Here is a 16,296-nt window from a genome sequence, read left to right as displayed (position 1 = left end):
AATGGCAAAGAGAATTCCAACGAATCATAACTCCTATGATAGAAAATGCCCCACACTACAGAAATTAAGGAATCACGGAATTAGACAGACAAACTATGGGGTCTAATACAACAGGAAATCATACTCAGAATTCATATCCATCTGTTACTAATGCTCCCTTCAATCAAAACAATAATATCACCGTTGTTCAATTGAATGCAGAAAAATGCAAGGCAGCCTCTTCCTTGCTGATTAAGACTGTGGAGGAAAAAAGGGCAGATATAATAGTTCTACAAGAACCGTACACAATATCTGGCTGCATTGTTCGCTTTGGAGGCTGGAAAGTCTTCCCTCCTAACAATTTGTATGATAGGCCTAAAACTGGGATTTTATCCCCGAACAAAGATATAAATATGGACTTCTGCCCATTATTCAGCACTGACTGTATTACGACTGTTCAGATAACTTATATGAATAGACACTTATTCATTACTTCAGCTTACAGCTCTCCTTATGAAGATATTCAAGACATTCTGCAAAAACTAGACAACATTAGTCACAAAATCAATAACTCTCCCTGGATTCTTGCAGGAGACTTCAATGCTAAGTCGCCTACGTGGTTCAGTCCGATTGAAGATATAAGAGGCAGAATTCTAATAGATTTCCTATCAAGCCATGACATGGTTTCATGTAACTCGAGCGACCTGCCAACTTTCTTCACAGACAGAGGAGAGAGTTGGGTGGACATTTGTGCGGCTAATAGACTTGCTCTCAGCCACATGAACAGTTGCGAAACTCTCGAGGAAGTTAGTGCTAGCGATCATCGCTACATTGTGTGGAAACTGGTCAACACCCCACTATTAAGATCTGAAAAGTATATTAAAGGTCACACTGACTGGGATGTATTCAAAAATTGGTTTAGCGATCTGTGGGCATCTCAAGAGATTTATGACATTACAGACATTGATTCTTTGGCCGAGCACCTTAATACTTCCATTATCGAAGCGTACCACTTATCTACGAAATTTAAGCAGATTAACAGGAAAGGGGCTCATTGGTGGAATGAGGACCTCGCCGAACAGAGACGGAAAACACGTAAATTACAAAAGAGGTTCCGGATAGAGACAGACCCAGACAGGAAAGCGCAAAAAAGATAAGAATACCTAAGTAGCTTTAACAAGTATAAAACGGATATAAATAAAGCACGCACCAAAGCATGGCAAGATTTCTGCACCAGAGTCAGTAAACAAAATGTGTGGAGCGAGCCCTATTATGTTGTACGCAAACAGAAATCTGGCAACGAAATACCGGCCAACATAGTGAAAACGGATGGTACTTACACACAAGACTACAATGAAACTATGAACTATATGTTAGACACACACTTCCCTATTGATTGTGAGGAAGAGGACAATAGTAACCGAGAAAGGATTAGGAATGAAACCTCTAACCCTCCTACCACGGATGAGGATAGACGATTCACCTTTAACGAAGTTCAGAGGGCGATCAAGACTATTAAAAAGAAGAAGGCACCTGGGATTGATGGGGTGACCCCAGAGATGCTTAAGCATGCATTCAACTCTGTGCCAATGGCATTTGTGTACACATTCAACAAGTGTCTGGAAAAGGGACACTTCCCGAAAATATGGAAACAAGCGTCTATTAAATTCATACCCAAACCGGGTTCTGACTTGCATTTTAAACCGAACCATTATAGGCCCATAAGTCTTTTGTCTGTACCCGGAAAGGTTCTGGATGGGTTACTTATGGATAGAATTAATTATTACCTATACCAAAATAAATGGATGCATAATGGTCAATTTGGATTTGTCAAGGGCCGCTCTACCTATCATGCAATCCACTCTCTTATACATTTCATCAAACAGGCCTGGAGTCGCAACGAACATGCTCTCATCATTTCAATAGACTACCGCAATGCATTTAACACCATATGGTGGCCATCGATTTTCAATCAGTTAAAAGAAGCTAAATGCCCTAGAAATCTTTATGTAACTCTTCAGAGCTATTTGTCGGAAAGAACTGCGGGTGTGTATCACAAAAGGGCAGATATTATCCGTTCAATTAATAGAGGATGTCCACAGGGCTCGAAGTCAGGCCCGGGCCTGTGGAACATAGTTTATAATGACTTACTTAAGTTGAATGAGAATAACTGCAATCAATGGAAGTTACAGGGTTATGCCGATGATACGAGTGCTTATGATCTCAAATAAGAACTGGCAAAAGACTCCAAGAAAAGGCCAATGCAATACTAAACAAGATATATGCATGGAGTAAAGAAAACAAACTCGAAATAAACTACGATAAATGCGAGAACATGGTCCTCACAAAAGGGAAACAGCTGCAAAAAGCCTTTAATATTACTATGAATGGTAACAGAATTAAAAACGTAAAAGTTATAAAGTACCTAGGACTAATGATCGATCAAAGCCTCACTTGGACGAAACATATTGACTATGTTGCAGGCAAAGTTAGAAAAACCACTAACGCTTTGCTTAGTTTGGCCCACAGAGATTGGGGCTTTAACGAGAGGGCAATAAGGATGCTTAACAAGGCCTGTATTGAGCCTGTCATTTTATATGGTGCCCCGTTCTGGGGGGAGAGAGTAGACATAATAAATATTAAACGTAAGTTACAGGCAATGCATAGACCATTATTGCTTCGGCTCTGCAGAGCGTATAGGACCACTTCAAATGCAGCACTGCAGGTTTTAGCGGGTATCATGCCCTTACATCTCAAAGTCAAAATACTGACATGGACCTGGACTTTAGACAACATTTTGATCACAACAGAAAATCTTAACAAACTGACTAAATATGCCGACATTGGTTGCCTGCCCAACCTTGATTGGGATCTCCTCAATACCTTCGAGCAAGAAGGAAATTTCAAAGAAAAGACCAATTATGCTCACCCTGCAAGGAACAAGAATGTGTTTATCACAGATATGTATGATAATCCATTCCCTATGCACTTTATTTTCACAGACGGGTCGAAGAGTGGGGAGAATGTTGGAGCTTCCTTTGTCCACTCAATTCATGGCAATGCCGACTTTAAGTACACAGCTGGTTTTAAATTGGCCAACTATTGTACCGTGCCCGAAGCAGAGTTGTTTGCCATATATCGGGCGCTGGTATATATTCGAGACCTTAAAAATCATAAGGGACACGTACGAATTTGCACCGATAGTCAAACTGCATTACAAAAGATTATTGGGTATAAGAAACAGTGCCATACGACCAATCTTATACATGAAGTCTTACAAGATGTGAGGAACTTCAAGGTAAGCTTCTCTTGGATTAGAGGACATAGCGGAGTGCAAGGGAACGAACAGGCCGATAGAATAGCAAAACAACATGCCAAGAAAACAGGGGAGATCATCTATCCTCAGCTTACTTACAACAGTATCAGGACTTTGATTGAGAACACCGCTACGCTTCTTTGGCAGGCCGAATGGTGCAAGGGTGAAACAGGAAGAGTCACGTTTGAATTTCTTCCTAATGTTCTGGAGAGACTTCGCATGAAACACTTAGGCCGCGACTCCACTAGCCGTAAAAGGGCCGTAAAACCCCTCACCGTAAAAGCTTTTAATCACATGACCATGATATTTTACGCCTGAGCAGGTCGTAAAACCAACGTAAAAGCGAGTTGAATACTGCTCAACTCGCTTTTACGTTGGTTTTACGACCTGCTCAGGCGTAAAATATCATGGTCATGTGATTAAAAGCTTTTACGGTGAGGGGTTTTACGGCCCTTTTACGGCTAGTGGAGTCGCGGCCTTAGAGTTAAATAGTGCCATAACGCAAACACTCATCGGCCACGGAAACTTTAAATACTATTTACATAGGTTCGGGCACAGCGAGGATGACATTTGTGAGTGCGATGGATCTTCTGTTCAAAACGTGGAACATTTCATTTTTCAGTGCAATATGTACGACAGGAACAGAACAAGGCTCATCTACAAGACTCTGAAACATGGTCATAATTGGCCATGCCCTTTAAGGTGCCTAGTATCTAATGGTGAACTATTTAAGGAACTTACTACATTCATTACAGAAACAAGAGCATTGGAGCCAAGCTTCACATGAAAGAACTGTTTCAACTTTCGTTGTGTTTTAAGTACTGTTTTGTGCTTCAACCTTCGTGCACACATTATAATTGTATCGTGTACTGTTCATTTTCAATAACACCTAGTAAGAGTTAAGCGATGCTTTGTTTTCTTTTGTATACTGTATGTACAATTTATTATTGTTTCTCTTAGAGTGTATCTGCAACGTATTAAGTCGTTTATCCTTGCTTGTATGTAATTGCTGTGTGATCTATGACTGCAAATGACTGTAAACATCTGTATCATATTTACTGCAGGCATAAGTTTGTAGGGTTATATTTTGTGTATTTTTAGGATTTGTTCAAACGGCCCAGTACTGCATGTACATAATTTATGTTTCTTTTATAAAATCGGCAAGGCGCCCATGTAACCTCCCTTTTTCACCCACTTTCCTATCCCCTTTCTTTCCCCTTCGTCTTCGTCTTTACTCAACTTTCCTTCATTTTCACACTCAGGCAATACCCATGAGTAGTCCTGAGTTTTCACCCATCTTTATTTAAAATAAAAATATATCAACCGTTATCGCCAGAGGGAGAGGATTACCACTTCTAAGAACCAAGGGATAAACAAAGAAGAGGGTATTAGAACTTCCACAAATTTGGGGAGAGAGACAAAAGAAAGGAAGGCCCGAGGCAAGAAGAGAGGAGAGTGGTGAACACTTTTTGTCTGGACCTCGAAAGGAATGGAGGTGCAAGGCAGTGATCCAGACTCGAAAGAGAGAGAAAGAGAGGAGACTGCAGGACCGTCAAGGCCAGAGAAATATAGGCACGAGGGCTAGAGAATGCCGAGAGAATCAGAGAACATTGAGGACAAACAGCCAAATAAGGGAGAAGTATAAAAGACCACTATTCTGAAAGGACACTTCGATATCGATCGATCAACGTGAACCCGGGTACTTTCTATCTATTTCTATATACTTTTATCTTTCCAAAGCTATCCATTTCCCTATTATATTAGTTTTAAGGTAGTTATAAGTTTAGTTTTTAAGTCGGTTATAAAGGTTTTATGTTACGTGCGTGTGTATTATTGCTTGTACGCAAATAAGTGGCAACCCCTTCCCCAGTGAGGATACTCAAGTTGGGATCAATTGTAAATAAAAAAGAAAAGAACCGTGTTCCGAGAGCAATAAAGGAATATTCAATTGTATACATAAGTTTTTGTGTTCCTATTTGTAACGTTTATTCGCGAACGTATATCTCTCGATACAAACAACCACAATATAATGCTATTGTCATTAACTATCATAGATAATTTTAATATTATTCCATTATTTAGTAATTTTACACAGTTTTTAAAATAGCCTAGTCAAATGCTTTCTTCATGTCTCTACTCTAATTTCAAAAATTTCTTATATAAATTTAATTTTCCAAAGATCCGAAGAGGATTAATTATACTAATAAGGCACTGCATAAAAAATTTTTTTTCATTTAGTTACTTATTACTACTTGTCCTTGACCTCTAATGTATGACATCTACCACGAGTGCCTCTTTTGTCACCCCTCAGTGGATCTGTTATCAATTAACCTTTAACCCTCAGCACCATTCTTGCAGTTCCAGCAAACACATTTATTAATAACACAGACATTTTTTGGCATATTTCACAAGCTTGCGCCAGGTCTATAAGCCTGAAATATGCCAAAAACATTTGTGTTATTAATAAATGTGTTTGCTGGAACTACTGAGGGTTAAAGGTTATTTTGTTAAATAGTCAGTTAAAGATGCGCAACTTTATAAATTTTTCGGTATTTTAATATCACGATTAAATTATAAATTAAATTTTTTGTTTACTTTAAATTAAAATTTTTATTTTACAATAACAAAGGATTTTACTTTTGACTTTAGTGCTACAGCACAGCAAAGAAAATTTGTTCAGTGGAAGGTTTAGACGTTGTCTTCAAAAGAACTGAGCAATATTAGTATAAACATTTCAAAGCTTAAATGCCAAGCCTTGAAGACCCGCAACAGTGAATTCTGAAGCTTTAAAAACCAAGCTGCTGTTTCAGATTCAAACATAAGCACTACAACTAATGTACTGAGAATATCACAATCCAGTGTTGTCATTTGCATATGCTTGGAAATGTTAAAAGGAGTTGCCACGTTATTCCTGATAATTTGACATCTGCACAAGCTCAACACTACATCAAAGTATATTATCAATTGCTAAGAATCCTTAATGATCATTCATCAGATAACAGTGGATATATTTTCGTAATCTTGACTTGCAAAATCAATAGTTAGATCTTGGACAACTGCTAAGACCAGTTGCAAAAAGGAAACTCTCAAAAGCATTTCTTTATTGCTTCATATGCGATAGAATTTCAAGGATCCAATCCACTTAAAGTTGTTTCCTGATGGCTGTGCCATTAACGCAGAACTTTATGGTGTCCAATTGGAGTAAAAGTATGCAGCTTTAATCCAAAAATACCTAACTTTAGTGAAGAGAAAACAGACACTTCTTTAACGGAATAATGCTCCTCCACGTTCAGCAAAAGCAAAAATTTGGGAGCTGGACAGAATGGAGTTGATGCCAAATTTAGCATTAAGTCCAGACTTAGCACCATTGGAATACCACTTTTTGTGTGGGAAACAATTTGAAAATCTCGTGAATGTCGAAAATGAAATCAGAATTTTTGCCTCAGAATCGAAGGAATGATTCAATCGTGGATTCTTTTCTTTTCATATTTGCTTAAAAGAAGTTAATGTAAAATTGTTTTTCTCTTGGAACTTTACTAGCGAAATTCAATTTAAAATATTTAAAGTTACAACTTGAATTTTATGCAGATTTAATAACAACTTCTTTTAAACTGAGTTTTGTTCCAATAATAATTCAATTCTATAGTCAAACTTCTAGTAAGTTAACCATTTTATAGATCAATCTATCCATAGATTAAGCTATAAAGTCAATAAATTCACCTAACAATAAAACACAGAAAATAACTACAATGAAAAATAGACAATGTAAACAGTTTGAAAATTTTAGTAAAATTCTCCTTTATAATAATTTATTCATTCGTGCTAATTAAAATTAAATAGATATATTCTTAAAGACACGTTCATTTGATTCGTCTACCAGATGCGCTATTATCAAGAATATAACGTCCCGGGGAAACAAAATTCCTCGCATATCTTTTTATCCGACGAATCTATATATTAATTTACTCTTTAAATTTATCTCATATGTGAATATTAAACTAATAATGAGCTATTTCTAATATTGATTAATTTGTTGCTTTGAGCTATTACACCGAACTCATTTAGCGACAGAATTGTCTAGAATAAAATGATAAAACATTGAAGGTTATAATAAAGATATAAAATGATTTTTGAAGTAAAATTGCCTTTGACATAAAAACAAGTTACGTAAAGACGTTTTGGATTAAATTTGTTTTATAAAAATGGAAATGACTGACAATTTTTAAGGGCGAGTTTATACGAAAATTATTATTATTTACTCGTAGATAATAGCCTTTTGTTTTTTATACCTTTCAAAAATAAAAAATTTTTTGAATTTTCTCCCTTTCTTTAACACTTGCAAAATTTAAAATTTAAATTAAGCAACACATTCTGAATATTTTATACAATTTAAAAGTCAGTCTAAGGAATTCAATATTGATTCTGGAATCAAGAAACCATCAACTTTTTAAGAATTGTGAACTGAAGTTCTTTAATAGGCTTTTCAAATAACAATTCTTTAAAAATTGGAAGCTCTACAACTCTTTGAATATATATTTTATATATATATATATATAATGGCAAACAATAAAAACTAGAAAAAAATTTAGTGGATATTCTTTATACTAATCATTTTATTCCTATAAATATTTTTCGATAGTTTTTGCAAAAAAACTGCAAAGATGGATGAAAATACCTCAAAATATAAAAGTGGCAGTTTTATAATAGCTTTAAGAAATAAAGTAACATTTAAATCTAAACTAAAATTAAAGAATTCAACAGATAATTTACTTCTGAACACGTTGTATGGCAGGCCAAACAAACACTCTTCCACCAGGAATCATAAGAGGACTGCTATGGCAACATCCTAAAAAAAAGAAACAGTAATTTCACTATTAATGACCAATTACATTTTTATTCACTCAATTTAAATATAATCAACCTCTAATTTACAGATTTCTGATTCATAATGCATAATCTTAGAAGATTATGCATTATTGAGTTGTGTTTGTGTTATTTATTGTGAAATTATGGTTAGTTTTACTATAAACATGCTTTTTTTAGGTGAATATATAAATACATTCATAATATATATTATAATATTGTTACATGAGTTCCTATTAATTGTTAAGTATGGGTAATACTCATGCAATTATTCAATAATGTTATAATAGTAGAAGTTGTTGAATGTTAAAACACAAAGACAGATCAATAAGCAATTATTCCAGATAAAGGGTGTCTTTCTATATGTGTATGCACTCAACTGTCAAATAATAACTTGTTACTAACATTTCCTGAACATTGTCATGGATTTGGGGAGTTTTAAAGTTCATTACTTCAGGAAGTAACAATAGCATGAAACACAATATTAGTTTTTGAGCGTTTTGATTAAAAATAAACATTAATCATTTTTTTGTTTTTTTTTAATTAACAATGTCTTATGTATATATATATATGTATATTATATATTTTACAAACAATGTAAAGTTTGTACTGCTTGTGTTTATCTACTTGCTTCATTTATTTTATTACTATCATTATATATATCTTGTATTGTTATTTTTTTCCCAGTTTAAAAATTATTTTAACTACATTAACTTTTAATTTTTATACTATTGATGAATTGAGAATAAGAGAATGTTCATCTTAGGATACCGAAACAAATTTTAAAATGTTTTTATTCTTACATCAGAACTTCAACTCGACGTCTATATAAGAAGGTCGGGACACGCGTACTGGAGCCGCCATTTTGGGCCTTTTTGAGTCGCATGTTTAAAACAAACTTGTACAAGCAGTCAGTTTTATACATTAATTAAACTATTAGTTTAATTAATGTTGTATAAAACTGACTGCTTGTACAAGTTTGTTTTAAACATGCGACTCAAAAAGGCCCAAAATGGCGGCTCCAGTACGCGTGTCCCGACCTTCTCATATAGACATTGCTTCGACTAACTTTCAAATAAAAATATCGACCATTATTCCACCACATCAGATTAAATACTTTTTAAAAAAATATACAGAAGAATATAAATTTGAATAAGTAAAACAGCATATATTAAAAACAAATAGAAAAATAAATTCATATATTAGAAAATATATAACAAAATTAAATAGATAGAAGTATACTTAGACCATATACATCTGTTTTAATAAAACATACAAAAATAGAATCATATAAACTTGACCCTAATAGAATGCAGGTATGTTTAAATGAAAAAACTTCATAAATATTTTAATTTTAAAAAACGTATTTGACTCGAATTCAACATACAATGTACAAAATAAAAATATTGCACAAGAAAAAAAGCAATTTATTTCTGTTATATCTTACGATTTTGTTACGCTTAATCTACTAAATCAATTAGTGGTTATATGATATTGTTTCTACGAATAATTAATATTTCTTTAGTGTTTTAACACATACATTTGAAAAATATGACTGACCCTAAAAGAATACATTTCTGAAAAACAAATTCATTGTCACATTAATAATAAACAGATCCATGATATATAAATTACTGGATTTATCTTGTCACATTTTCAGAAGAGATTACAAAATAGAAAGTGGTCTTATGCTAGAAATTACGAAAAGCCGTAGCTAAATAAAATTTACTGATAAACAATGTATTTCTGAATCAATAATATTGTGGAGAAACTCAAATATATAATTCTATATGTGTAATGAAATAAGCACAATATAAAACTAGAAAAGCTGGAAATATTTTGGCAGTGATACGCTTCTATAGAATCCATTTACTTAGTATTTCTTTAGAATATTGTCATAAAGAAAAGGCATTTGTTTCTTCCACATCAACCAATAGTATGATCTAGAACAGCACCATTTTTTATTGTATTAGATTACTCAGAAAGTTTGATTTATCCGAATTTACAGTTTTGGTAAATATTCTTTATTCTTGCAGTATTAATATTGTAAGAACAGCCTCTCTCTCCATTAAAAAACAAGACAGTAGTTAGTCCACTAACAAAAACAATTTAAAAAGTTAATACAAAACTGATTATAAATATATAGAAAATTACATACTTTATGTACAAAATTTAAGTGTACATAAAGTAAAAAAGATATACATAAATACAATACATTATATAGCACTTATGATTAAAAAGAATAGAGTAAAAAATACATAAAAACATGTAATAAAGTATCACACATCCTATTTATACAATAAATTTGTATTTTCGGAAGTCGAGACGCAAAAGATTCTCGAAATCTTCCGTACGATCTACGGCTCTTTAATAAAAAATACTAACGTGAAATAACGGAAACCTAAATAAATTTTTTCTCTTATAACGGGTTAGAACACAAAAATGTATAAATATATAGGCCTATTATTGAATAGAAATGAACTCTTACATTTGCAAAATATCTGTGGAATGTCTTGTAAATAATAAATTTATGTAAAAAATAAACATTAAAAGAAATTAATAGATATTAAAGTGTGTTTCAAACAATAAATTAAGTTAAAAAGTTTTTCCATACTTTATTGTTAGAATAACGTTTTAACTAAATTTGATTTTCTTCAATTTATATAATGTTAAAAGTGAACTTTTTGGATTAAAATCAACTTAAAATTTTTTGTAAGAATAAGAGACAAAAATATAACCTTATAAATATAAAAATGTCCAAATAAATCTCATTTTTCTCAATGATAATCTCTCTCTCATTACTGCCGAATAAAACAATTGGCAAAAAAAATTAAAAGGACGATAATAAGCCAAAACAAGCTCCGAAACATTGGCTCGGCACTGACATATAAAAATGATAGATATCAAGAATGCATATATGTTTTATAGATACATTATGTAATTGAATCATTTTCCATTATGTTTTTAAAAATTTAATCACGTATTCATATTAGAAAAATAATACACTGGCATGAAAAAAATTACATTATAAACAAACTCTTACATACATAGTTTGTATTTCTACTACGACTTTTCGATGTTAATCTATCATTTTTATATTGGCTTCATGCCAGGTTAAAGAACTGCTAATTTAACTGTTTAACTATCACTCTATAAGCAGTATATTTGACAGACAAAATAGTCTTGGGTAACATACACCAATAACAATTTACTTCTATCACAATGTCAATTTAGTCAGTTAATCAATCAAAAGTTTTTCCTCCTCTTTTTTTTTTGTGAAGCGAGTCAGCTGCTCGAAATTCTTCTTTACTTTTTTATCGAACTAATAATTATTTCGTCGACCGATACATTATTAAATTCGATCTAAAAAACCACGACTACAAACGAGTTCGACAAATTATTATTAATCAATATTACTATAGCATTAGATTATCCTTAATATTCATTCTTGGTTAATGTTACCTATGGTTCCAAGATGGCGGCTCGTCTCCGATTCCAGCAAGGAAACGGTGGGACGCACATTCTAACCTAACCTATTCTAATAATTTGGTTGCTAATAACTATGGTAATTTATTAGAATGGGTTGGGTTAGGTTAGAACGTGCGTCCCGCCGTTTCCTTGCTGGAATCGGAGACGAGCCGCCATATTGGCACCGAGGGTAACATTAACCAAAATGAATAAAGGTTTCTTTGTTAGGGATCTAAAAAATTTGAATTATTTTTAAAAATTCCAAAAATTCTATCATTTAAAAAATAAAAAGTAACTAGGGCCTATATTGATCATATAAAGACAGGTCTACAGTTATGTCTTTAGGGCTATTGTAATTAATATAAAAGAGAGATAATTATTGCTGACATTAGTAAATAAATGTATTAACTTGCAATATTAATCATCCCTGTAATCATAATATAGCTGAGTTATTTTTAACACTAAAAAAATAATAATAATATTAAATTACAAGCAAACTGAATTTATGTATTTTTCTAATTGGCTTTAGTTTATACATATTTTAAAGTTAACTCGATTATTATTACTTTATAAATTTTTCACATACGACATCTACCGGATAAAATATCTTACATAATAACTGTTTGTTTTATCGCTACATAGAAACCGAGCCATTCGTAACTAATATTTGACTGCAATAAAATAATTAATATTTATTCTAGAAAAATCGTTAATTTGTTGAAAAATGTAGCAAATGATTAGTATATATAAGATTTCTAATTGTCATTTTACATATTTTCGTACGAAATATTTTTTTGTACATTTTATAATTATCTATAACATTCATTATGGACTAAAAGTATAAACAGATATTGTATGTTAAGATATTTTTGATTGTATTTATAGAAAAATAAGCTTTACAAATTTGTAAACAAGGAGAATTAAGCCAATTTCCAGCATAAAAATTACGAGAAAGCGAACATTTTGGACCGTGTTAGACGGGCACCTTTGGTCCCGAAGATGCCCGTCTAACGCGGGCCAAAACGTCGCTTTCTCGTAATTTTTGTGCCAAAAGTAGGGTTTAGTTTGCCTCGTTTATTAAGTATACCCAGTTTCGCGCCGTCGATTTTATAAATTTGATAACGGCTATTAATTTTTGATGGACGTACGATTACGTCCAATAAAAAATTTAATTAAAACATACTAAATAATCTCTCGAGTGCACGATAAGTATGTATGTGTTTTTTACGTACATAATAATATTTTATACATATAAACATTGCGTAACGACATAAAATGTATTTCTTCGCATACAGAAAAAGGAAAAACTATAAAAGTAAAATTTAAAGCTGAATATCATTTGATAATGGATAGATTTATGTAAAAAAATTCATCACTGTATTACTGAATACAGAACTATTGATCTGTAAGATTAATAAACTGGTGATATATCAAAGTAATAGTTGATTGATAAAATTCAAATCTTTTAACTTCTAACTTTTAATTTGAATAAATATTTGTTGTTTTAAATCACTTTAATAATACACTTCAACAAATAATACTGTAAATTAATATGATTGATTAGATTTCATAAATAATGCAATAAATAATAAAACAAACCGATTTAAAATATTTCTCTTTAGTTTTATGCTATTCTAATAGATTAACTCAAATATATTTTTGCTTATAATGCTTGCATATGTATAAAATTAATTAAATAAGAAGAAAAAACATTAAGGCCTAGCCATGTTTACCTGAAACAACAAGAGCTTCGTTAGGGCCACAAGTAACAAATCCAGCCATAATTATTATAGAAATGATCTAGAATCGACTACAATCGCGATTTACTATAATTCGAACCCGATTAATACTTTATCGTTCGAATTCTATCGACAAAAACACACACGCCCCAGATTTGAGTAAAAAATTCTGCGGAATTGCTCGTGCATTGACGTCACGGTAGCGATGACGACACGCGAGATTGCGCGGTGCTTTCATAATCGATGACGCAACCGCGGATGCAACCCTTACTTCCGGTTAAACATTATTATTACTGTACGTAAGATATATAATATTAATTAAATAATATATACGGTTCATATTTATCCTATTGTATATAATTTCTTTTATTGTAGGTTCAGATGAGAGAAGCGCCGTGATTTGCCATTTTGAATTCACCAATTTTTAATGGAGTTGCTTTCGTTTAAATCGCGATGCTTTGTATCGATTAAGCGCCCGTAATATTCCTACATCCCTAAATTATCCTGCTGCATAAAATTTATCTCGTTACATCCCGAAATCTTGAATAGTATGTTTTTTTTTTTTTACATGCCCTTGGTGTAATCGAGATAATTTCTGGAACTAGTAATGATAAAATCTCTTAGAATATTATTATTATTATAAATCCCGATTGCAAAATATATAAGCAAGACTTATTAAATCATTTGTATGTATTAAAAGTGCCTCTACGAATCAAGCTTCTGATAAAATGATAGCAGCGGCGTTATACACCCAAATGGGAATATGCGTATATAAAAACTTCCAATAAGTAAATTTGAATATGGAAATAACATGTATCAGCCGAGTTTTAGCGAAGTTCATTAGCTAAAGGATCATTACGATAATAATAGACTAGTACTGATAATGATTATGAGATGCTTATCGTCATTTAAACTGACAACTACTGGTATTGTAATCTATTAAATTGACTCATAAAGCTAGATTGCTCATCGGATATTAGTTTCAATTACAGTTCAACTGTTCCCCCCTTTTTTTTCTTTTTTCCCTCGTTTTTCTGGCTGATGCTCTCTGATTAATGTGACGAAGATGCAATTATCGTGTTAAATTTCTGCCGATTGTTTAACAAACAAAATGGAATCAATGTCAATTTTTAATAAAGAATTAATGATCCGGTGTTTAAATTTAATAAAATTTTAAAGATTTAAAAGCGCAAAATCTTAATTTCGATTGTAGAAGAGTCATTTTTCGAATCTAAAAGGCTTGTTGCGGTCATAAGCCGTAATATATAAAAGGCCCTTTCTCTCTACCAAATAACGATACATGTAAAAATGTCAGGCCCTAAGCTGCTTCAGATTAGGGCCTGGTGAGAGGGATGAAATGGAATTCCTAAGGACAATTTTTGAATTTGAGAGGTTCCAATCTTACCGAATTTTAGCAAGGAACAATAGGATAAGATGACGAATCCTTATCTTTTCACGCTCTGTGAGAGTTGTCTCTATGAAATTACTAATCGATATTTGCAATAAAAAAAAACATATAAATCTGCAATTTCAATTTAAAAAATTATCATTGAAATAGATTTAATTGAGTCATTTTTAATCGAAATATATATATATTTTTTTAATTATTAAGTGTGACAACGTATGTGCGTGTCAAAAGATGATTAACTTAATATTAATTTTGTTTTTACACCGTATATCAAAATCTAAAGTAAATCTTTACACCTTTAATAACGTCGATTAATAAACTTTAATAATTAATTAAATAAAACTTTAATCGAGTTTATTGCGGAATTTATTATTATTATTTTTTAACGAGAGTGGACGAAGTTATCAGAATCAATCAAGGGATTTTAACGTGTCTACGCTTTAAAATACTGTATACTGCATCCCACGTTATTCCAATAGATTCATCGTCGTAATCGTGGGATAAGGTTTCGAATTTTATGTATTAAACCAGAATAGAAATACCTTTAATTATTATCAAACTAATTAGTATAACTCACCCCCACTCCTTAATTTGAAGGGATGGGTCCTTAACTAAATTCTTTAACCTTAAAATATTAAAAAATTGGACTATACAAATTCTAGGAGAGTCTGAAGATTTACACAAAAAGGCATTATAGATGAGAAATTTAGGCGTATGAATCAATGTAATGCGATCCTAACGAAAGTAGAAATATAGTTTAGAACAGAAAACGTCATGAAATATGTTACGTAATTACGTTAGCTGTAATCTAACCACGTAATTCGTAAGGGGGTAGTTTTATTTTTCTATCTCCTAGTCACCCCCGGGCCATTCTATAAAACCGAGAGTCGGATAAATGACTGACACCGACGCCAAAATTGGACTGGATCGTAAATATCACCTTGTCCTAGTAAACCCATCCTGTCTATAAATTCCCTATTCTGTTTGTTACCGAGGATGCTCCTCGACTAGGAAAAGAATTAAAGGAAAATTCTACACACGAAAAAAAATACATCCTTCGCTAATAGACTATAAAATAAACGTTTGAAGTTCTCGAAATCTTCGAGGGAGAAGAAAAAAAAAGCGGTAGAAATTCTTTTACATTTTACCATTGTTCCATTTTCTTTTTTAATTCTAGGTTTTCTTTTAATTATCCTGAAACGTAAACGTCGTTTACGATTTAAGGACGAGACGTTTAATCCGAAAATACTCTAATATATAGCATATTTCTATAGTCGATGACGTTATCGTATTAAATGAATTGGGAGAGTGACGTTTACAGTTTTAAACCACGATTATCAACATCGATAGAGAAAAATATAGCTTAATGTAAGTTATACACTACATAACACGTCCCCACGCACGTGACACTAGTTTATAAATCTTAAAAATATTTTAAATTCCTTAATCTGTATCCTACATAACTTCATATTTTAAACTCCACCCACAATTATAAATTCTGGTGTACTCCTATAACTATCAAA

General features: G+C 32.2%; 1 protein-coding gene across 1 annotated transcript in view; it reads right to left on the bottom strand.

Annotated features, from left to right (window-relative positions):
* Positions 1-13,573, bottom strand: part of LOC136979677 (flotillin-1-like) — a 29,420-nt gene extending 15,847 nt beyond the window's left edge. Inside the window, exons 1-2 of the mRNA XM_067275718.1 lie at positions 13,360-13,573; positions 8,066-8,141 (exon numbers count right to left, since the gene is read on the bottom strand). Of these exons, the coding sequence (XP_067131819.1) occupies positions 8,066-8,141; positions 13,360-13,408 (125 nt within the window). The 5' untranslated portion in view covers positions 13,409-13,573. The remainder of the gene's footprint in view (positions 1-8,065; positions 8,142-13,359) is intronic.
* Between the last annotated feature and the right edge of the window lie 2,723 nt (positions 13,574-16,296).

The sequence above is a fragment of the Centruroides vittatus genome, unplaced genomic scaffold (genome assembly GCF_030686945.1).
Source record: "Centruroides vittatus isolate TY-2023 unplaced genomic scaffold, ASM3068694v2 contig_630, whole genome shotgun sequence".
Taxonomy (NCBI): Eukaryota; Metazoa; Arthropoda; class Arachnida; order Scorpiones; family Buthidae; genus Centruroides; species Centruroides vittatus.
This window is presented reverse-complemented; position numbering and strand designations above follow the sequence as displayed.